Here is a 25473-nt window from a genome sequence, read left to right as displayed (position 1 = left end):
CACTGTATACCTGTAACTTAGCAACTACAATAAAAAATTTTAAATGAATGAAAGAAAATAAATCACTCCATAACATTCTGAAAAAAGAAAGCTTTTTGCTTAATATTCATGCTTCTAAATGTTTATAAAGCAAATATTTATCTAGAAAATGCTGCCTACCTAACCAGAAAGGATTCTAAGCATTTGTTAAAAAATTATTTGACCAGTTACTATATAAATATTTATGAATAGTGAAATAACATAATAGTGAACTATTTTAAATGTAGAAGATTATTAAACAACATGTCCATTTTCACCACACATTCAGTTCAGTTCAGTTGCTCAGTCGTGTCCGACTCTTTGCGATCCCATGAATTGCAGCACGCCAGCCCTCCCTGTCCATCACCAACTCCCGGAGTCTACCCAAATCTATGTCCATTGAGTCGGTGATGCCATCCAGCCATCTCATCCTCTGTCATCCCCTTCTCCTCCTGCCCCAAATCCTTCCCAGCATTAGGGTCTTTTCCAATGAGTCAACTCTTCCCATGAGTTGGCCAAAGTACTGGAGTTTCAGCTTCAACATCAGTCCTTCCAATGAACACCCAAGACTGATCTCCTTTAGGATGGACTGGCTGGATCTCCCTGCAGTCCAAGGGACTCTCAAGTCTTCTCCAACACCACAGTTCAAAAGCATCAATTTTTCTGTGCTCAGCTTTCTTCCCTGTCCAACTCTCACATCCATACATGTCTGGAAAAACCATAGCCTTGACGAGACGGACCTTTGTTGGCAAAGTAGTATCTCTGCTTTTAAATATGCTATCTAGGTTGGTCATAACTTTCCTTCCAAGGAGTAAGGGTCTTTTAATTTCATGGCTGCAATTACCACCTGCAGTGATTTTGGAGCCCCCAAAAATAAAGTCTGACATAGATAATTCCAAACCAGTCTTTTTCAACTGGGTTCCCCATTTTAATAAGAGAAGAGAGATAATTAAGTATAGTCTCAATTTCCCTAAGAATGGTTATATAAATAGTACCATCTCATGCTTAGGAAAGTTAATTTATTATCAGCAACAAATTTCTTGATGAAATGTGTTTCATACAGTTTCTACAAACAGTAGCATCAGTATCACCTGGGAACTTGTAAGAAATGAAAATTCTTAGCCTCATCCCAGATCTACTAAATTAGAACCTCTTGGGTGGTTTAACAGATACTCCAGGTGATTCTGATGCAAGTTAATTTCTGAGAAATACTGCTTCAGTGCATACAACTTAAAGCTAATTGAGAAAGGCTGTTCTAAACTAAAATAAAATCAGTGTCACAACATAGGTCTATATTTTATCTATTAGAAAAAAATTATAATACAAATAGTTTTTTATCTAAATGCTGTTGGAACTGTCATTTATATTAAACTCCATAAAATGCAAACTAATCTATAGTGACAGCAGATAAGTGGTTGCTGGGAGATGGCGGAGCAGGAAGTGTGGAAGAAGCAATTACAAAGGAACCCACTAGAAAACTCTGGAGTATGTTGATTATGTTCACTATCTTGATTTGTGACAGCTTCATGGATGTATATATGTCTAAACTTATCAAACTGTATATTTTTAATGTGTGTAATTTAAGGTCAATTAAACTTCAATAAAATTTTCAAAAGTTGTGTTTTACATGAAAAGATGCTCAACATCACTCATTATCAGAGAAATGCAAATCAAAACCACTATGAGGTACCATTTCATGCCAGTCAGAATGGCTGTGATCCAAAAGTCTACAAGCAATAAATGCTGGAGAGGGTGTGGAGAAAAGGGAACCCTCTTACACTGTTGGTGGGAATGCAAACTAGTACAGCCACTATGGAGAACAGTGTGGAGATTCGTTAAAAAACTGGAAATAGAACTGCCTTATGATCCAGCAATCCCACTGCTGGGCATACACACTGAGGAAACCAGAAGGGAAAGAGACACATGTACCCCAATGTTCATCGCAGCACTGTTTATAATAGCCAGGACATGGAAGCAACCTAGATGTCCATCAGCAGATGAACGGGTAAGAAAGCTATGGTACATATACATAATGGAGTATTACTCAGCCGTTAAAAAGAATACATTTGAATCAGTTCTAATGAGGTGGATGAAACTGGAGCCTATCATACAGAGTGAAGTAAGCCAGAAAGAAAAACACCAATACACTGTACTAACGCATATATATGGAATTTAGAAAGATGGTAACAATAATCCTGTATACAAGACAGCAAAAGAGACACTGATGTATAGAACAGTCTATGGACTCTGTGGGAGAGGGAGAGGGTGGGAAGATTTGGGAGAATGGCATTGAAACATGTATAATATCATGTATGAAACGAGTCACCAGTCCAGGTTTGATGCACGATACTGGATGCTTGGGGCTGGTGCACTGGGACGACCCAGAGGGATGGTCTGGGGAGGGAGGAGGGTTCAGGATGGGGAACACATGTATGCCTGTGGCGGATTCATTTCGATATTTGGCAAAACCAATACAATATTGTAAAGTTTAAAAATAAAATTAAAAATAAAAAAATAATAATAAAAAGGTTGTATTTTAAAAAAGCTCCCACCTTGCCTTGTATCCTATATAAAAATTAACACAGAGAACTATGCTCAATATCTTGTAATAACCTACAATGGGAAAGAATCAGAAAAAGAATATGTATGTACAACTGAATCACTTTACATGTGAAACTAACAACATGTTAACCATTCTTCAATTTTTGAAAAATTAGGGGAAAAAAAGAGAAAAAAATGAGTTCAAAATGGATCAAAGTCCTAAAGCTAACACTAAAACTACTTTTGGCTGCTGTGCCTGGCTTGTGGGATCTTAATTGCCAACCAGGGATCAAACCCCACACCCCGCAGTAAAAAAAGTGAGTTCTAACTAGTGGACTGCCAGGGAATTCCCAAGACTAAAACTTATTATAAAACTCTCAGAAGGTGAAACATAGGGTGAAAGCTCCATGACAGTGTAGCAGGCCATGATTTCCAGCATATCAAAGGACAGGCAAAAGCACAGCTAACAAAATAAAAAATAGAAAAACTGGTCTACAACTATATCAAAATTAAGAACTCCTATGTAAAGAAAAAAAAGTTTTAAAATAAATCTTCCTATGCAGTGAGTATAATCAATAGTGAAAGGCAACTCACACAATGGGGAGAAAATATTTACAAAATCATACATCTGACAAGGGAATTATATACAGGAACTATATATACAACTATGTAAGAATTATATATATATAAGAACTCCTACAACTTGTTAACAACAAAAAAATAAACCTCACACACTACCTTATATCCATTTGGCTGGTTTACTATTAAAAAAACAGAAAATAACATTTGTTGGCGAGGATGTGGAGCAATTGGCATCCTGTACACTGTTGTGGGAATGCAAAGGGACAGTTTGTTCTGAAAACTGAAGGAAAATCTAGTTGTAACTCGATTTAATTAATAACAATCTCCATGAGAGAAGTTTTAAGTCTCCTGTATGCTTGAAAACTTTCATAATGTTGGAAAGGTATTCATAAACCATTAAGAATTAACTGGTTTAAAAAGAAACTTAAATGCAAAGTTCTTAAAAGTTGAACACAAAATCAATGTAAACAATTTTTTCAAAATTAGTTGTAATAAAATTAACATTAAAACAAAACTTATTCTTCTGGCCCTAAGTATGATAGAAAGTATATACCATCTTTGATGGTATAAAGATATGTGTACATTTTTTGACTGCTCTACATGAAATTTTGAATCTAAACTTGGTAATGTGAGAAAAATATACAACTAAAAATACAATCTTTAGTTTTCATTTATTTTTCTTTTCACAAAGTACTGACTAAATTCATATTACTGATAACCTTGAGATTTTTAGCATATAATGTGTAACATTAGCATAAATCTATTAAAAACAAATCCTAACAGCCAAGCAAGAATATGAAATTTCAAAATGTGTTAGCTAATTTTAATCAGTGGATATAAGTGAGCTGAAACTCCAATACTTTGGTCACCTAATGCAAAGAACTGATTCATTGCAAAAGACCAGATGCTGGGAAAGACTGAAGGCAGAAGTAGGGGACGACAGAGGATGAGATGGTTGAATGGCATCACTGACTCGATGGGCATGAGTTTGAGCAAGCTTCGGGAGTTGGTGATGGACAGGGAAGCCTGGTGTGCTGCAGTCCATGGGGTCACAAAGAGTCAGACACACTGAGCAACTGAACTGATGACTGATGAGTGAGTACCTTATAAACTATCTTCAGTAAATTAACTTTATTCAGATCTCAAACTTGAATAAGCACAGTTAATATGGCTAATTAAATATTCATTCATATGGACTGCTGCTACTACTGCTAAGTCACTTCAGTCGTATCTGACTGTGTGTGACTCCCATAGATGGCAGCCCACCAGGCTCCCCCGTCCCAGGGATTCTCCAGGCAGAACACTGGAGTGGGTTGCCATTTCCTTCTCCAATGCATGAAAGTGAAAAGTGAAAGTGAAGTCGCTCAGTCGTGTCCTACTTGTTGAGACCCCATGGACTGCAGCCTACCAGGCTCCTCCGTCCATGGGATTTTCCAGGCAAGAGTACTGGAGTGGGTTGCCATTGCCTTCTTCATCATATGGACTAGGTGGGGCCTTTAATATGTACAATAAAAAGCACTGAATTGTTTGTATTATAGACTAACTTGTCTGTCAAGGATCTTCCAGAAGACCATCAATAAATAAATCTATTTTCAGTCAAAACACTGAATGCTACCTAAAGAGCATCTACTTAAAGAGAATGGCAGGTTTTTTGTTATAATTTTTTGTTAAGGTGTACTAAGAGTAAACTGCCTGACAGCTAGATGAATTTTTATATATGTATACATTCGTAGCAATCACCATCTAGATTAAAATATAGAGTACTTCCGGCACTCAAAAAGCCTCCCTCTTGCCCCTCTTATTCACGAGCCTTACCTATCCCCACCGCTGTCATGGTTTCTATCACCCAAAATTAGTTTTGACTCATCTTGAATTTCATAAAATGAAATCATACAGTATGTACTTCGTTGTGTCTAGCTTTTGTCACTGAACATGTCTATGAGAATCATTCATGTTATTGTGTCAACATGAACATGACTTTTTTTTCTTACTGCTATGTAGTGTTTCAGAGTACAATTAATCCATTATATAGCCATTCTCTTGCTTATAGACATTTGGGTTACTTGCAGTTTGAATAAATCTGCTATGACTATTCTTGTACAAGTCTTCTGGTAGACATACGCACTCATTTCTCTCAGATTTCTCTTACATGTAATACTGAGGAGTAGAACTGTTATGCCATATTGAAGGTATATGCTTTGGCAAGAACAGCTGGTTGAGTGGCTGAACCACATTATTACCAGTAATGCATGAGAACCATTTACAAGTGTGTAGTGGTATCATGGGCTTCCTTGGTGGCTTAGTCTATCAAGAATCCACCTGCAATGCAGGAGATCGTCTGTAGCACAGGAGACCTGGGTTCGATCCCTGGGTCTGGAAGTTCCTCTGGAGAAGGAAATGGTAATTCACTCCAATGTTCTTGGCTGGAAAATCCCATGGACAGAGAAGCCAGGTGGGCTATAATCCATGGGGTTCCAAAGAGTCAGATGTGACTTAGTGACTAAACCACCATCACTACAGTGGTATCTAACTATGATTTTAATTTGCACTTCCCTGATGACTAATGGTACTGAGCACAGCTTATCAACCATTCAAAGATTCTCTGCCTGTTCATGTCTTTTGAAAGAGCAGTATCAATGAATGCTATTTTTACGTGTTGTCATTTTCTTCCCCAGGTAAACAGACACCTTTAGTCATAAGAGGTGTCAGGGGAAAAACATTAGAAAATAGTTTCAATGTGGGGTTATGTTATGAAGTAAAGAAATAAACCGTACTAACACGTAAGTCATCAAATATTAAAGGTAAATCATCATCCACATATACTAATAAAAGATTCAGATTAACAAACTGTTTTCCAACATAATGATTCCAAATTAGCCTAAATATTGACATTTACAAATACACTGAAGGTCTATTACCTCAGCAAAGCTGGTGGGACAGGGGGAGGGCCAGTAAACCCATGGATATCCAATCTCACCTATTTTATCTAATGTCTCTGATACCTTTTATTATTTGAACAATACAGATATGAAAAAAGACCAAATTCAGCTATTTGACCTGCCTTAGAAAATGAGAATAGCTGACAATAGTGATCTGATAAAAAAATTCAAGTTTTCTGTCTCTGTATACACTATAATCTTTCAACTATTTATAGGAAGATAATCAGAAGTGGTAGTACTGCTGGCTAACTCAGCAAAAAGAGAAGACAGTGAAAAATTTTAGTGTGGAGTTGTATTTTCAGAGAGGCAGAGGTTTCATTCTGTCTGCTAAGAATAGCCTGACTGAAGTTAAAAGCAGAGGGACAGGCTACTGCCATCATCCAGGCAAGAGGCAATGCAACCTCGACCAGGGCAGTAGTAACAGACTACTAATAAAACGCTGTTGGTTTCAATAACAGGATTTGCAGATGGAGTATAAGAGTACCAAAGAAAGAAGCATCACGGTGAGGTCTGGCCTTAGCAACTCTAAGGATGTTGCTGCCAAAACTTAAGATGGAGCAGAAATAAGTTTTGGGTTGGGGAAATATTATCAACAGTTCAGTTTCAGCATGTTTTAAGTTTGAGATGTCTATTACATAGTCAAGCATAGGTGCTATGCCTGGAATTCAGAAAAGATAAATTTGTGAGTTGCTAGTATATAAATGCTGAAGTTAAGAAATCAGATGAGCTCACCAAGAAATTGAGTATAGATGGAAAGAAGCAGAGGCCATGACTTAGCCCTGAAGCATTATCATGTGCAAAAGCTCAGGAGATCAGGGAGGAACTAGTTAAGTCTGGGAGTGGGAAAAGGAAGGGGAAAACAGAAGAAATGATGTCCTGGCAACCAACTGAAAAAAAATGACAGTGTCTCTAACACTGCAAATTTTCATTAATATCACTGAACAATAAGAGCTACAAGGGACCTTTGAGATGACTTTTAAAGATAAAAACATGGAGGCACAGAAATTCAACAAATTATAAAGTCACAAATCAAAAGAATCACAGAAAATAGTTAGGTCTGTTTCATAATGTTCAATGTTTAAGAGTATGGAAACACAGATCAAGGAACTGGATCTCAAGCAATGATCTACTGAGGAAGAGGCTTTACTCAGATGTGCTATCAGAATGGAAAAACAAAACCAGCAACTCTTGTCTCTTCATCCAGTTTCTAAATATACCAACTGACCCATATGCTAAATGTTGTCATTCCTGTTTTATCTTATTCAGCTTCCATTCTTTCCCTTTCTTGACAAATCAAACACATAACTTGTTTTCTTCCACTCCAATGACTTTTTATCTCTTGTCTGAATTTTTCAATCTGTATTCCCAGGCTTTACTCTAAGAGAAATACATAAACAACTCATTTAAGCTTCTCACTAGCCCTATGAAATAGATAGCAACCTCATTTTTTTTTCAGATAAGGAAATAAAGGCATAAAGACCAGGTAATTTACTTAAGACCACACAAGCAAGTAAATGGCAAAGCCACAATTTTAACCTAATGGTTAAACACAATGCTGCTAAGAAATCAGACAAAATATGTGAAAGCACTGTACAAATGAAGACACCACCTATAAAGGTGGTACCTCATAGAATCTTAGAGCCTTAATCGTGTTCAATTAGCACAACTTCTAACATTTTGGTGCCTACACTCCACCCAAGTCAGAGCTGATTACTTCAGTACTTCAATTTTGTCTCTCATAAAAATCTTCCAAAGATTGGTAATTTTTACCAAAACAACAAATAAAATCCAAGACTTTTCAAGATGTCAAGTTAGCATCTGACATTTCCTAATAAATCACTATTTAAATACAGATTCCAATTTCAATTATAACATTTTCTCTAATGTACTGGAGAGATTTCATCAAGTTTTACAATTACTTCCCAAATAAGAGAAAATATAACATGCTTATGCTTTGAGGCCAAGTACATATTTAATACGCTAACAGACTTAGAATCATATGAGGCTTGAACATGAATTCAAAATCTCTTACCATTGATCTTTCAGGATATCCAAACAAATAGCCCCTGTGACGGAACTAATATTAGGATGCCATATTTTAGTGATAAACCGGACCTAGAATATAAAGCACATTTGAGTTTTTAAGTAACAGGAAAAAAAAAACCAACCATATAATTTAAGTAAAACTTCAAAAAAAAGAAATCCTCAAGTTGTTGTGTTTTTTTTTTTAAAAAGCCCATACTTAAGATTTCATCATTTTGCCTAGGTCAAGGGATGGGTGTAGAAGACAAAGCATTCAGTAAGTTGAATGCTGTCAATGACGTACATTCTTTTTAATAAATGCTCAAAGAAAGCCATCAATTAACTATAACTAAGGTGTTTATAACTTACCTAGCATAGTGTTAGATGTTAAGAGAAATTTAACATGAATTAAGATCTATTTAGGTAGTACATAAAGTCAATAGAGATAGCAAATGATGATTTTTTAGTGTGACAAAGGGTATAAAATAGGTTTGAAGGAAAAAGCAAAATCAATACATGAAAACAGATGTAGTAAGTGATGGCAAGATTGCTTCTGATTTTTCTGTAGCATTTTTTTCTCAAATACTTTAGAAAAATGTAATACTTAAAGGTCTGCTATTATTTCCCAGTCACTGAGGCTTAAAGTCTAAGAAATTTATTCAATATCAAATAACTAGTTAGCAATAGAAAATACAAACTCACACAATCTAATCTCAGATTCTAAATGTACCTGTTTGTCTTAGCATGAAAGAGCAAGAAATCAACAAGTGAAAATGCTAACTCTGAAATGAAATGAAGTTCATCAGCTCTGACTTACGAGCTTTAGGAGGAGGAATACAAGATGAAGGAGGCCAAGTACACGTATATGATTTGACATGTATATGATAGTCACCTAAGTCAAAATTCTTTAACACTTAATAGACTACTACAAGCCAAACTGAAAGTACTTTACAACAATTAATTCATCAATCTATGTTCCAAATCTAAGCTATAAATGGAAAGTAGCTAAAATATTTATGCTTCTGCTTCTCGTGATTTGTCTATGCTGTTGCTGCTAAATCACTTCAGTTGTGTCCGACTCTGTGCGACCCTACAGACAGCAGCCCACCAGGCTCCTCTATCCCTGGGATTCTCCAGGCAAGAGTACTGGAGTGGGTTGCCATTTCCTTCTCCAATGCATGTTTGCATGCTAACTCGCTTCAATCGTGTCTGACTCTGTGCGACCCCATGGACAGCAGTCCACCAGGCTCCTCTGTCCACAGGATTCTCCAGGCAAGAATACTGGAGTGGGCTGCCATTTCTTTCTCCTTGTCTATGCTATCTGTCCCTAATTCCCCACAAACTCACTAACATATATACCATCTGAAAAAGCACTTTAAGTCACCAATGACTTCAAAATACCTAAAACTAATGGAGACTTTCCACTCTAGTTCTTTTATAATTCTTAAAAAATTACACTTACTGCTTTCACTGATACCTACTTCTTTCCATCCACAGAACGCCATTTCCTTAAAGGAGACTATCATTATGCTCCTGGCTTACTCAACAGTTTACTGGCTTTCCTGTTTTCAGTTTTGTTCCTCTAATCCATTTTCTACAATGAAACCAGAGAGCTCTTCAAAACAAACCAGATTCATGACACTACTCACTTAAGGCCCCTTAAGGACTTCTCATTTCCTTTATGTAAGCCCACACTCTTAAACTGGTTCTAGCCTACCTCTCAAACCTCACTATCACCCCACATTCAAAGTAAGTGCTCAATAAGTCCTATTTGCCTCAGGGCCTTCACACATTTCTTCCAATAACACACCTTAATATCTTCTTCTGGCTAACTCATACTGATTCTCCAAGTTTCAACTTCCATAACCACTCTCCCTGACGTGATCCCATAGCACCCTGCACTTTTCTACTTCACAGTACTGATCACACTTCTATAATCTCTCCCACATTTGCCTAGTCTTCCCTAAAATGCATGGTGTCTATTTGCTTAGTAGAGCACTCCAAGCATCTGAAGTGCCTCACACTGAACAAATATACAATTAACATTACGACAAACTTGTTATTAAAAGGCTAAACATTATCCTTCTCAAGTATAGTGAAGATCAAATAAGACAGGCATATAGGGCTCATGTACTAAAAACATTTCTTGGTAACAGATATAACCATGATATTCACATCACAATTTTTACCATTTGAGTTCAAAGCTTTATAATGATGAGATAACAATAAGCCACAATTTCAGTGACACAAGGACAGCAAAGTATTTTGACTTTAAATATTTTCAACAAGATTAGAAAAAAACAGAAAATTTCTGCTCCTTTTTGGCCACACCCACAAGGCATGCAGGATCTTAGTTCCCCTGCTGCTGCTGCTGCTAAGTCACTTCAGTCGTGTCCAACTCTGTGCGACCCCATAGACGGCAGCCCACCAGGCTTCCCCGTCCCTAAGATTCTCCAGGCAAGAACACTGGAGTGGGTTGCCATTTCCTTCTCCAATGCATGAAAGTAAAAAGTGAAAGGGAAGTCCCTCAATCGTATCCGACTCTTAGCGACCCCATGGACTGCAGCCTACCAGGCTCCTCCGTCCATGGATTTTCCAGGCAAGAGTACTGGAGTGGGGTGCCACTGCCTTCTCCATTAGTTCCCCTACCAGGGAAAAAACCTGTGCCCCATGCAGTGGGAGCTTGAAGTCCTAAGCACTGGACCACAAGGGAAGTCCCAAGGAAAACAGAATTTTAAAAATCTACTACTGAAGATGTCAAAAGGTTTATGATTTAGGCTGATGATTTAAGGATGTATATTGCTTTTTAAAGAATCTTCAGTACATGATTCTCAGTAGACTCTACATGAAAACTAATATGCATATTATTATTAAACTTTATTTCTTTGTACTACAATCTCCAATTAGGAACAAGTAACTCTGAATTTGGAGATAATAATAAAGAGAATAATTTTCAAAGTCACTCCATTATCTACTAGTACAGATATAACTGTCCTGTAAGTAGTTCTTTGTGTGGTCTTCCACAGTTTTGTTTTTTTTTAATTGGAGGATAATTGCTTTTTCTGCTATACAACAACGTGAATCAGCCATAAGTATACACATAACCTCTCCCTCTTGACTCACCCTCCCTCCCACCCCACCCTACTCCTCTAGGTCTTTACAGAGAGCACCAGGCAGAGCTCCCTGTGTCTGCAGCCACAAACTTAAAAGACTCTTGTTTCTTGGAAGAAAAGCTATGGCAAACCTAGACAGCATATTAAAAACAAAGACACTATTTTTCCGACAAAGATCCGTATAATCAAAGCTATGGCTTTTCCAGTAGTCATGTAGAAACGTGAGAGTTGGACCATGTGCTGAAGGCTAAGCGCTGAAGAACTGATTGATGGATTTGAATTGTGGTGCTAGAGAAGACTTTCAAAAGTGCCATGGACAGCAAGGAGATCAAATGAGTCAATCCTAAAGGAAATTAGTCCTGAATATTCATTGAAAGAACTGATGCTGAAGCTCCAATACTTTGGCCACCTGATGCAAAGAGCCTGATGCTGGGAAAGACTGAGGGCAGGCGGAGAAGAGAGCGACAGAGGATGAGATGGTTGGATGGCATCACCAACTCAATGGACATGAGTCTGAGTCAACTTCAGGAAATAGTGAAGGACAGGGAAGTGTGACATGGTACAGTCCATGGGGCTGCAAAGAATCTGACATGACTGAGTGACTGAACAACAACAAAAACAAATAGTACTAAAATACTTACACAAATAACAAGTCAAGCTTCCTTATTTTCACAAATGAAACCAATAATAGCACCATCTGGGTAACTTGACAACAATCATTAATTTTGAGGAGCTCTTAAAGAATTTAGAAACAAAAATCTTAATACCATGTACATAGTACTCTTGCCTGGAGAGTCCCATGGATGGAGGAGCCTGGTAGGCCGCAGTCCATGGGGTCGCTAGGAGTCCGACAGGACTGAGCGACTTCACTTTCACTTTTCACTTTCATGCACTGGAGAAGGCAATGGCAACCCACTCCAGTGTTCTTGCCTGGAGAACCCCAGGGATGGGGGAGCCTGGTGGGCTGCCGTCTATGGGGTCGCACAGAGTTGGACACGACTGAAGCGACTTAGCAGCAGCAGCAATGTGACCAGACTGAAGTAAAGGAAGGGGACTATTCGTCATTCTCTATATTAGTGCACCATCATCAGTAATCTTATCTCCTCCTACAGGATGTATCCTATTATTTTTACACTCTTTAATTCAACAAAAATTTCACCTTCTACCTCATGGTAGATATGAACTCTATTTCCATCAGGAATTTCCAGTTTCAAGCTTGGAACTCATGGAAGTTACAATATTAAACCTGCTTTAACTAACTTGTACAAAAGAAAATGCTATTTTAAATATGCATATGCAGAAAAGAAGACTCACTAAAGGTTGTAAGAGTATATTTGTAACACCAAGGAAAAACAAGAAAATTCACAATCTAATCTCCAACCATCAGCAGGACAAATCACTGAGCTAGTTTTACTAATTTAATGAGTTTTTCATTAATAGAGTATATATTACAATTTACTTTTAGGTATGCATTGAATCAAATTCCTTCTACACTATATTCAGCTGACTCAAAGATTTATCTTCTCTGTCCAGAAGTAAACCTTCTGCTCTTGAGGTCAATAGTTTATTGCAAAAATAAAATGAGCAGAAAATTCTCTGTGACCATGTTAAAATAAATCAACATAAGCTTTCAATGTGGTGCAATTTTAGCTGCACAGCATTGAGAATTTAACAGTTAAACTTCAATACTTTAACCTCATAAAGTTTAAAATTAAATCTAAGGGGCTTGCTTGGTGGTGCAGAGGATAAGAATCTACCTACTAATGCAGTGGACACAGGCCCAGGAAGATTCCACATGCCTGGAGCAAATAAGCCCACAAGCAGCAGCTGCCAAGCGCCACATGCTAAGCCTACTGAGCTTGTGTGCCACAACTACTGAAGCCTGAGCTCCACAAGAGACGCCACCACAGTGAGAAGCCCCCTCTCACCAACTAGAGAAAGGCCTTGCAAAGCAACAAAGACCCAGCACAACCAAAAATAAATTACTTTTAAAAAAAAAAGACTTCTGGAGAACAGTTTGGCAAGCACCCAAGACACATAAGATGATTATTTAAAAAAAAAATGAAACCTGAGGCTACATATTAAACATATGTGAACATAATTATGCAAGAAATTTACACAATTATTCCCCGCTCTTTCCATTATATTTACCAAGCAGTGAAAATTCAAATTTAATATAGGAAATATCCAAAACATATTTATCAAACATTAATAAGCATTTACTGCAAAAGCTTAATACCATAAATTAGAGGAGGACCATATTTAAAATGATACTAAATTCCAGCTACAACTAACTGGTTGAAGCCAAAGGAAAGCAAATTTGGGCTGACTGAAGGAAGACTTTTCTAAATCTTGACACTACCTCAATATGGAATGACTGGAATTAAGACATAGTGGCCTGAAAAGCAACATGAGCGATCAACAGTAGCAAAAACATCAGACAGACCTCAGTTCTTATGTTTTTAGTCTATTTTTCTAAGTTTTCTAAAACTGGTGGAAAGAGGAAGGGTTAAAATAGTGATTTTAAAGATTAAATGAAATAATGTATCAAGTGCCTAAAACAGAGCTAGGACTATGACATCACTCTGGATTTATATTTATACACTATATATGGACATCACCAGATGGTCAATACCAAAATCAGATTGATTATATTCTTTGCAGTCAAAGATGGAGAAGCATTACACAGTTAGCAAAAACAATCCCTGGAGCTGAATGTGGCTCAGATCATGAGCTCCTTTATTGCAAAATTCAGATTTAAATTGAAGAACATAGGAAAGCCACCAGGCCATTCAGGTATGATCTAATGAAATCTCTTATGATTACACACTGGAAGTGACAAATAGATTCCAGGAATTAGATCTGTAGACAGAGGGCCTGAAGAACTATGGACAGAAGTTTGTAATAGTGCTCAGGAGGCAGTGACTAAAACCATCCCAAAGAAAAAGAAAGGCAAGAAAACAAAACAGTTGTCTGAGGAGGCCTTACAAATAGCTGAGAAAAGAAGAGAAGTGAAATTCAAAGGAGAAAGAGAAAGACATATTCAACTGAATGCAGAGTTTCAGAGAATGGCAAAAAGAGATTCTTAACAGAACAATGCAAAGAAATATATGAAACAACAGAATGGGAAAGACTAGAGATCCCTTCAAGAAAATCAGAGATTCTAAGAACATTTCATGCAAATATAGGCACAATAATAAAGGACAAAAACGACAAGGACCTAACAAGCAGAAGAGATTTAAAAAAGGAGGCAAGAATACACAGAACTACACAAAAAAGGTCTTAATGACCTAGATAAACACTATGGTGTGGTCACTCACCTATAGCCAGACATCCTGGAGTGTGAAGTCAATTGGGCCTTAGGAAGCATTACTACGAACAAAGCTAGCGGAGGTAATGAAATTCCAGCTGAACTATTTCAAATGTGAAAAGATGATGCTATTAAAGTGCCACACTCAATATACCAGCAAATTTGGAAAACTCAGCAATGGCCACAGGACTGGAAAAGATCAATTTTCATTCCAATCCCAAAGAAAGGCAATGCCAAAGAATGTTCAAACTACTGTACAACTAGACTCCTTTCACATGCTAGCAAGGTAATTCTCAAATTCCTTCAAGCTAGGCTTCAGCAGTACATGAACTGAGAACTTCCAGATGCACAAGCTGGATTTAGAAAAGGCAAAGTAACTGGAGATCAAATTCCCAGCATCTGTTGGATCACAGAGAAAGGGAATTCCAGAAAAACACCTATCTCTGCTTAACTGACTATGCCAAAGCCTTTGACTTTGTGGATCACAACAAACTATGGAAAATTCTTAAAGACATGGGAATATCAGACCATATTACCTGCCTCCCGACAAACCTGTATGCAGCTCAAGCAGCAGCAGAACAGGATATGGAACAATGGACTGGTTCAAAACTGGGAAAGGAGTTTGTCAAGGCTTTAGACTGCCACCCTGCTTATTTAACTTTCATGCAAAGCGCATCATGCAAAATGCCAGACTGGATGAATCAAGCTGGAATCAAGATTGCCAGGAGAAATATCAACAACCTCAGATGTGCAGATAATTCGACTCTACTGGCAGAAAGCAAAAAAGGAACTAAATAGTGTATTTATGAGGGTGAAAGAGGAGAGTGAGAAAGCTGGCTTAAAACTCAGCATTCAAAAAACTAAGATCATGGCAGTTGGTCCCATCACTTCATGGCAAATAGATGTGGAAAAGGGGGAAATAGTGGCAGATTTTATCTTTGTGAGCTCCAAAATCACTGCAGATGTTGACTGCAGCCATGAAATTAAAAGATTCTTGCTCCCTGGAAGAAAAGCTAGGACAAGCCTAGACAGCATATCAAAAAGCAGAGACAATACCTTGGTATATAAAGGTCCATATCCATATAGTCAAAGCTATGGTTTTTCCAGTAATCATGCACAGATGTGAAGAGTTGGACCATAAAGAAGGCTGAGTGCTGAAAGATCAATGTTTTTGAATTGTGGTGCTGGAGAAGACTCTTCAGAGTCCCCTGGACAGCACAGAGAACAAACCCGTTAATCCTAAAGGAAACCCAACACTGAATATGCATCAGAAGGACTGATGCTGAAGCTGAAGCTCCAATATTTGGCCACCTGATGCAAAGAACTGACTCATGGAAAAGACCCTGACACTCAGAAAGATTGAGGGCAGGAGAAGAGAGCAGCAGAGGATGAGATGGTTGGATGGCATCATCAACTCAACTGACTTGAGTCTGAGCAAACTCCAAACTCCAGAAGATAGTGAAGGATAGGGAAGCCTGGCATGCTGCAGTCCATGGGGTTGCAAAGAGTCAGACACGACTTAGTGACTGAATGAAAACAACAGAGGGAAATAAACACTTATTGAGACAATAATCCATCCTCATTTAAAACGCACAACTTCTTGGTGTTAGGTATATTCAGAGTTGTGCAACCGCCACCAAAATATAATTTTTGACCATTTCAACACCTCAAAAAGAACTATGTAACCACCAGGAGTCACTTCCCATTCCTTCATACTCCTCCAGCCATAAGCAACCAACAAATTACCTTTTTCTCTATGATTTCCCTCTTCTAATGTTCATGTAAATGACATTATACAATGTGTGGCTTTTTATGCCTGGCTTTTTCATTTAGGATGATGTTTTCAAAGTTCATCTATCTTATAGCACATATCAGCACATTCATCATTATAAACAGATGTGGTAAATACACCACATTTAATTTTTCCATTAAGTTGACGGACATTTAGAGAGCTTCCACTTTTTGGCAGTTATGAATTAGTGCTGGTATGAACACTTGTGTACAAGTTGTTGTATGGGCACATTTTCTTCTATTGAGTAGATACCTAGAACTGCTATGTGTTGTACGAAAGGAAAGGTAGCAACTCCACTTGATAAAGACAGAAGAGGCTCTAGGGCCTGACAACATGTATATGGTTAAGGCACTGCCACCTACTTCACTGTATCTAACCATTAAGTTTTTTGGTAAAAAAATAATGCTGGCTAATATTTACAACACGCTGTTCTAAGTACTGTATTTTACTGAACCACGGGTACCATCAAGTACTCAATACACCATTATTTTATATACCATGAGAAAGAAAAAAACTGGGCCAATTAAATTATCTCATCCACTAAAAGATATACCCTGATTTGAGAAATATTAAAAATGTGAAAAAAAGTTTCATAGCATAATTGAAATACTATTTTTTAAATGGACTACTCCTTTGAAAGGATTTTACAAATGAGGAAACACCTTAGACAACTTGCCTAAGATCAAAAAGTCTGTCAAATGCTGTAAGATCTGAACTATGGGTGATTATTCTTGTTCTTGGAAGAGCCACAATCACTGTTTCAGAGATTCGGCCCTTACTCCTTTCGCATTAGGATCAAGGAAGTAGAGCAGCACGGTGGGCCTTACAAATTTAGTTTCTATTTGACCTCTAACCCTCAGTTCCCTCATTCATTAAGACTGTCTTAGGAAGGCATATAAAATTCTTAGCACAATGCAAGTGACATCTTAATTGTAAAAATATAGTGTTTGAGAGCAGTCTCTCTTGAGATCTTTTCTTTCTTCCCTCGTTTCCATTAAAAAAATTATTGCTTAGGCTTGGAGGTCATCCTTATCTCAAAACATTTTAAAATCTTTTCTTAAATTTATAGTATTCTACAATTAATGTAAACTAAACAGACTGCTACTTATTTTAATGATAATATTGACAATCAAGATTACCTAGTAGAGGGTAACTAAGATGAGGATGAATATTATGTCATAGATATAAAATGAAAGTTTAATAGTGGTCACCTCTAAGTGGTCATACTGAAAAGATGTTCTTTTTCAAGAAATACATCACCATTCAAATTTCTACAACAAATACAAACTACTTTTATAACAGGAGGGGGAAAAAAAAATCAACCAGGCTTGAAAGGTAGGAACAACCAAAATGCCCATCAATAGATAAATAAAATGCAGTGTTTATGGAATACTATTAAGCCTTAAAAAAGAAAGAAGTTCCAATACAAATTATAACAGAGATGAGCCTTCATTCGAAGAGCTGACTCATTGGAAAAGACTCTGATTCTGGGAGGGACTGGAGGCAGGAGGAGAAGGGGACGACAGAAGATGAGATGGCTGGATGGCATCACTGACTCGATGGATGTGAGTCCGAGTGAACTCCAGGAGTTGGTGATGGACAGGGAGGCCTGGCGTGCTGCGATTCATGGGGTTCCAAAGAGTCGGACACGACTGAGCGACTGAACTGAACTGAATTGAAAGACATTAAGTTAAGTGAAATAAACCAGGTATAAAAGAATACAAATTGAGTGATTCCACTTAAATGAGGTACCTAGAGTAGACCAAAATTCATAAAGTATAACTGGTTACCAGCATGAGGAAACAGGAAGTTATTATTTAGTAGATGAAAAAAGGTTCTGAAGATGGATGGTAGTGATAGATGAAAAACAAACTGAATCTGCTTAATGCCACTAAACTGTACACTTACAATTGGTTAAGGTAATAAGTTTTAATGCCACTAAACTGTACACTTACAATTGGTTAAGGTAATAAGTTTTATGTTTACTTACCACAATTAAAAAAATCAAACAGGTTTATCAGAAAATAGATGAACATAAATAACAGAGAAACAGGCACCTCACAATGGCAGGTGACACAACTTTACCCTGGAACTTCCATTACCCTGTCTATTCTTAAACAGAGGACAACCAGTAAGTTGAGTGAATGAATTCTGGAAAGACTAATATATGCTCAAGGGACACTGTACTTTTAGGAATCAGAGAAAATACAAATGTCTATTAAGCCATGGTCTTTGACCTCAGGAACACAAAAGCTAGTAAAAGATACATATCCCCAAATAATACAGTACATTAATTCATACTATAACTGTGTTAGTCCTATGTAAGTTATATAAAATGCTATTGAGAGTAAAGGGAGAAACATTTTGTCAGGCACAGCTTAATGGAGAAAGTGATACTTTACCCAGACCTCAAAAGAAAACTAGCATTGTCAATGACAGGGATAATGATTCAAGTGAAAATGACAGGGAAGTGTGAAAGAATAAGCATTATACAAACAGAAAATAATCTAGGTTGGAAAATGAAACCAATTTTGTGGGTGAAAGAGGCAGAAGATTAGGATGGAAAAGACCACAGAGGCACGTTATAGGAGATTTTAAATGCCCGTCGCTATAAGGAGTTTAGACTATTAACAAGGAAAGAGAAGAAATGAAACATGATCAAAAATTCACTTTAGGAAGATTTACAGTACAGCACTACAAACAATGAACAGTAGTGGTAAAAATGAAATGGTGATTAAGTAACAGGCAAAACAGAGGAAGTAACAAAGCTGAAAGCCTAAACTAAAATAGTGATGATAGTAAAAGCAAAGAGGTAAAGGAAGCAGTTCAGTCAAAATGTAAGTTTAGGTTAGTTCCACTTGTTATACACAATCCTAGGTTATTCTGTTTCCTCTTTTAACATTTATCACAATTGCAGTGTTTGTTCATTTATTTCATCCCACTAGAACATGAGTTCCATGACAGCAAGGACAGTAAAAGCTTTATTTATTGCTATACTGGCACAAAGCATTCAAATAAATGTTGAATAAATCCAGAATACACTATTCCTAAAAATATATATATATATATATATATATATATTTCTTTGAGGCAAATAAAAATTTGTATAAGATTCTCTAAATTTGGGACACTGCAAGTTTTACCAGACCTAGAATTTAAGCCATTGTCAGATATAGATCTTGTTCTGTCTAGATACATTACTAGCTGCCTCTAAGTAAGCTTGCTTTTCATTCTAATTCCAGAAGCAAACTGTTTGCCATTACCTGAAACCCTGTCCACACCAAATTTACACAGCACACACACACACATACAAACTAGAGTATATATTAATTAAATGAACCAAGAAATATAGTTCATACATAAAAATGGGCTTACAATACCTTAGGGGGATTAAATGGATATGTTTCTGGTATTTTAATCTCTAGTTGATATCTTCCTCCTAAAAAATGGGGAAAACAGAAAGTTAAGAATGTTGCTTGCCTCAAATATGTGAAGCCAAATATAGTGATAGAACTTTTCAAAACATATACTATTTTATATTCAATTACAACAGATTCACTTTAAAGTTGAAACCCAAAAAGGAAACAAAATATTACTAGTTTTTAATTTAAAGGTCACTTAAAGCATACAGAATACCCATTTTATACAACTGATATTAGCTTATCAGTGAATAATCGGACTAGAGATGGATGAATACATTAAATCTGTAGACAATCCAATGCCAAAGACTTCACTGGAACAATTACGGAGTACAGGTTCTATCTGCTTTTGCTTCCTTTAGTCCACACTGATAAAAGCTGCTAAATAAGACAAAAAAATGGAAAGAAAAAAGGAAAGACAGTAGGGAAGTATAAAGGCATAGAAGGGACAGAGAATAAAGATACACAGATTATGCCATAAACTGAAAAAATCTGTATCAAGCTGGTTCTCTCAAATGTGAAACTGTCTCAAACTTTTATTTGGGACATAAAATGCCAATATTTCTTGTTAAAATTTAAAAAACAAAATTCAACAATAAGACAAGAGGTAGGCACAAAGACAAAAACCTACTCTCTTCCTCTAAATAGGTATATAAAATGCAACTTTACAAAAAGATTGTTCTCAACAGTAATATATACACAGTAGGCAACATACTGGTATGAAGTTATCTTGAGCAACTAGCAGCTAAACAGGGTATTTTTTTAAAAAAGTTTATCTAGCTTTCCATACTAAGATATTAAAAGGGAGGATAACTGTCCCTCAGGAAACTCTGAAGGGGGTGGGGTGTCTTGCACTGGACTTCAGACTGGATTTGAGTCCTAACTCTAAAGAAACTTCTAATTCTAAAATTTTATGTTCCATTAACATAGAGTATTTACCATTCCAAAATATAACAAACAAAACTGTGCCAGTGAAATAGTTATAACTACATCTTGGATTTGCTTCAAAATAATCAAGCAAATTAGATCAAAGACTGGCCATGAATTGATAGTTATTAACACTGGCTGATGAGTACATGGAAGTTTCATTATACCATTTGCCTTCTGTATGTATCTGAAATTTTCCATAATAATAAGTAATAAAATACAAATAGTAACTGTGCACTAGGAACACTATCGATTTCAAAATTCTATACACTCAATCCTCAGTATATCCTTCACTTCTTTCACTGTTAGGGATGAATGAATGCCGATCTGAGAATGAAAAGAGTAATTCACTTGGTACCACTTTCTTCGCCCTTTTTGGTTCCAATTCTTCTTTTCTTGCTTATTCTTTTTAATAGAATCTCAGACTGACTGATATACAAGTAGAACTAGATGCCTGAAGCACAGAGGACGTGACAGCAGTGAAACAGGAAGGAAAGAAGCCAAAAAGAAACAAAAGAAAAAGAGCTAAGAGAAGAGGACCTCAGGAAATTTTTGTGTACACAGAGATAACTTTATGTTCAGTTATAAATGTCAGCTTCAAATATAGGTACAATAAATTTGGCCTGAGTAATATGCACAGTCTTCTTTTTCCTTCCTATGAACTTTACTTTTTTCCATTAATTTCAAATTACTGTCTCTATAACCTTTCATATAAGGTTTTTCCTTCTTGAATGTCCAAAACAATCTCTTAGGAGCAGTATGAGAGCCCTGAAATACTACAGAAATAATGCTGGACCCTAGAGTCCCCCAAATCCTATTTCTACTCCATATGCTGTTAGTATGCTCTGTCTTGCATTATTTGACAACTTCAATATACAATCAATACAGCATTAACCAGAACATTATTCGATATACATCAGAACAACATAACTAAGAAAGCTTTATAATATTCAATAACTATATTACTATCGTAACAGCTTTCACTATAAAATATTTACTTCTTGAAGAATAGCTTTTAATATTAAACATCTTTAATCTTTAAATTTAACTTAGTCCAAAGGGAAGCTGGGGTAGCAGTGAGATTTTTTTTTTAAACATCAAGAATGACTGTAAATTTAAAACAGCTCTTAGGGAGAAAGGCTCAAGAACTAAATTGTTCCTTTGCCACTGAGCCATTAAGGCAAAAGAAGAAAACTGAGGTAACATATACAATAACATGGTCATTTTAACTCAATCTGATTACTTTCTACACTACATAAAATAGCTGCCTGATTTAGTAATGATGGCTATTAACAATTTAACATTCCCATGTAGACTTTTGTCTTAGCTATTGAGATTAAAAAAAAAACACCCTCAAAATTTATCAAGAGCCCTGAGATACACATTATCAAAATATTTTATTCCATTCATGTTGCAAAAAAAGTATTAAGCTAATGCCCTCAAATGATGCTTTTCTTAAACAAAATGAACCTCTCTTCAATAGTTTTATGAGAATACAATTTAATCTACTTCAAATACATATCCAAGAAGCATATTAAAACTAGTGTTATCAAACATTAATGTCTCAGTGGCAGCAGCAGAAATAAGCACTTAAAAATTATCAAGCTTGTTTCTAACTAATGAATGTGGTATAGTTATAACTTAATCATCCTGCAAGTAAGTGTGTATTGTCCAATTTTTAAAAACTTCATGTACCTTTACTAACAGTTGCTAAGAAAGTAACAAACTCTCTGTCTAGTTCAGGAGCTCTCTTGTTTATAAATATCAATTTACTGGAAGGGCTGCAGGGTGATAATGCTACTGTCCTACTATCTTTTAAAAACACATCTAAACAACCTAAAAAAAGTAATTCAAGAATAGTTATAGTGTATGCCTTCAGAAGAAGCTAGTATATCATAAATAACATATGCTACTAAGGACGAACTTGATTTTTGCAAGGTAACTCAAGATCTCTTCTCCAGCTAACAACTGTCAAAAGGACTACATGAATAGCCATTCATGAAAGAATCCAGATGAGGCCTGGCATATAGGAGGCACTATAAAAAATTAAGTAAGTCTAGAAATGGCTCATATGAACTATAAAACAAAAAACAAAATTGTATCATTTCAGATTTGGTAGAATGTGCTAAGGATATTTTAGGGACTTTAAAAATTCAAATGAAAACAGAAAAATAGTCTAGGACGCTGAATTTTTCTGAAAAACTTTAAGTTATTGTTCATTACAGAACCACTACATTCGAGAGAGACATCACTGTCACTTCCATCAGTCAATCCTGTTTTATTCAAGAGCAGAAAGAGATTAGAAAAAAAGGCTTTAGAGTCATAGGCTATTAGGGACTCAAATCCCAGCTGTGCAGCTTAGATGTCTTTAACAGTTACTTAACTTTCCTGAGCTTAAGTTTCTTTATCTATGAAACAGTGATAACTGTACTTACCTCATAAGATATGTTTTAAGGACTGAATGAGAAAAGACACATAAACCTCAAAATAAGTAAGAACTCAATAAATGCTACTACTACAAACAATATTACATGACTTCTATCAAATATGTGAATGCCTCTTATATGCAAGAATCTTGGCTATGCCATATAAACTCAAATATATAATAATATTCACTACTGAAGATCTGCCTAATGAGTGAATAAAAAGCTTACAAAGCTCCTTTCCGTATCTTACCACCCCAATTCCATGGTCTAAAGTATAAAGATTTAGTTTGTCAACAGAGTTCAGGAAAGCTGCCTCCTTTCTTTTCTATATGCCTTGAAATGATCACTTAAAGCTTTCCTGAATAAAGAAAATTAAATATTTGAATACAGCCTGTATAAAGACATATGAGTGAATTACATGCTAAATGACAAACAGGGAAGAGGAACTTTGCTTTAAAAAATAAACTTAAGTCAGAAATTTAAGACAAAATTTGTTACAGATACCATATGAAGGGTAACTGAGAGTTCATGTAAGTTAAATGTTTAACATGTAGATGTAAATTTAATTTTACACTGTTAAATTCTAACATAATATAACCTGTAGCTTAGCTCTACTAAATCTGTTTTGGGAAAAGAAAAAAGTTAGCTAAAATTCAGTAAGAAAAATCGGTCTAGGTAAGTATCTAAATTTATTATTTAAAAACTGCTGTATATATCCTTAAGCCAAATGAAGTTACCTTCCATGTAGTTTATAAATGCTTAAGACTTTTCTGATTTAGTGTTTCAGATAAGTTCTAATACGCACAATATTTTGATACAGAAAAAAGTACTTGCCTTCATATGGTGTGTCTGGAGGTCCTGCTATTTCTCCTCTTAATTCTGTAAAATTCTCATCTACAAGATCTACTTTAATTTGATTTTTGCTCGTCTTAAAAATAAACAGAAAATAAATGTTAGTTATATCAGCAAGGAAAAAACCTATTTTTATTAAAGTATTACCTATAAAAATTTTTTGAAACCCGTTCTTTCATAAGCTTATCTACTCTAGTAAAAATAATATTCTGTAATTTTCAAGAACGTAATGAGCCAATCTGAAGAATACTTAAAACAAAAACACTAACAAAATTTAACTGCAATGTTTTTAACGACATTATGCCATTTTGAATAATAGTACAATGTCCTGTTGACTTTATTATAGGAATGTTTAGAGAAAAATAGCTAACACCTATTTTATACCTGCCAAATTCATGTGTATTAGATCCAAAGTGATAATTCTATTCATCTATAGATGAACACTGCCATTTGATACCCTGGGCTACATGGGTTCGAAAACAAACAGAAAATTCAGGGTCATTATAAACTCATTTAGGCTATACACTCTCATTAAATTTCTAGGTGTGTAGGTTAACTGAAAATATTACACCATCAAGCAGGACAATGAAAGCCCTAAGTGTCTAGTTAATCCCTTTCCACACAATTTCCTGAAGCCTAAATGCCTCACTAGAATTTCCAATGCCTTCCTCAATCTGTTTTTCTGCTTAGTTTACTTCAGTGGCAATTACTTACTTTTCAAAACAGATTTTTATATTATATTTATCTACATCTACTATATTTTGTACATTTCTCAAAGTACTGTCATATCAATCTTATCACTTCAATCTCTCAATGATCTTTAACAATCCATTCTCATAGTAAATAATGACTGTGATTCAGAAAACCCTCCAGTGGGATTCACTTCAGTGGTCACATGTACTTGCTTGCAAATGGCTCTCTACTTAGATTTTGTAACCTTCACTAGTATCTTATTTGTCTGTTCACCTAACACAACAATCCTCCCCTTTTCTCAATTTTTAAAACCGTAATTCCTCAAAATACAGGTTTTGTTTTCATTTTTTGGTTAGGATTTAAATATTTATCTACATTTAGTTATTTTGTGGGGCTTCCCATATGGTAAAGAATCCACCTGCCAAGCAGGAGACTCAAGTTCGATCCCTGGGTCAGGAAGAGTCCCTGGAGAAGGAAACAGCAAGCCACTCCAGTATTCTTGCCTGGGAAATCATCTCATGGACAGAGAAGCCTGACAGGCTACAACCCTGGGGTCACAAAGAGTCAGCTACAACTTAGCGACTAAACAACTTACTTTGTACTTCACACTTTATACCTAAGTGACACATGTACTGTTACAAAAGACAGCCCCATAAGATTTTAAAAGAAAATTTTTGCTTTTCAACATACCTCTTAACCTTGATTACTAGATGGAAAAATGTAAGAATTATTAAAGTCCTTAACTGCCCCCATCCCAAAAGAAGATACCATCATTTTCACTTTTTCTAAACAATTTAGTATTGAATGTTAAGTACAGAAAAAATATAACTTTAAAACCC

General features: G+C 36.0%; 1 protein-coding gene and 1 non-coding gene across 2 annotated transcripts in view; one reads left to right on the top strand and one right to left on the bottom strand.

Annotated features, from left to right (window-relative positions):
- Nucleotides 1-25473, bottom strand: part of UBE2K (ubiquitin conjugating enzyme E2 K) — a 77261-nt gene that overhangs the window by 7519 nt on the left and 44269 nt on the right. The window contains exons 2-4 of the mRNA XM_005901990.3: nucleotides 23924-24017; nucleotides 19698-19756; nucleotides 8113-8195 (exon numbers count right to left, since the gene is read on the bottom strand). Of these exons, the coding sequence (XP_005902052.1) occupies nucleotides 8113-8195; nucleotides 19698-19756; nucleotides 23924-24017 (236 nt within the window). The remainder of the gene's footprint in view (nucleotides 1-8112; nucleotides 8196-19697; nucleotides 19757-23923; nucleotides 24018-25473) is intronic.
- On the top strand, nucleotides 16583-16705 carry LOC138988339 (U6atac minor spliceosomal RNA). The gene has a single exon (XR_011464645.1). It is a non-coding gene; the product is annotated as a U6atac minor spliceosomal RNA (small nuclear RNA).

Source organism: Bos mutus, chromosome 6, assembly GCF_027580195.1.
Source record: "Bos mutus isolate GX-2022 chromosome 6, NWIPB_WYAK_1.1, whole genome shotgun sequence".
NCBI classification, from domain to species: domain Eukaryota; kingdom Metazoa; phylum Chordata; class Mammalia; order Artiodactyla; family Bovidae; genus Bos; species Bos mutus.
This window is presented reverse-complemented; position numbering and strand designations above follow the sequence as displayed.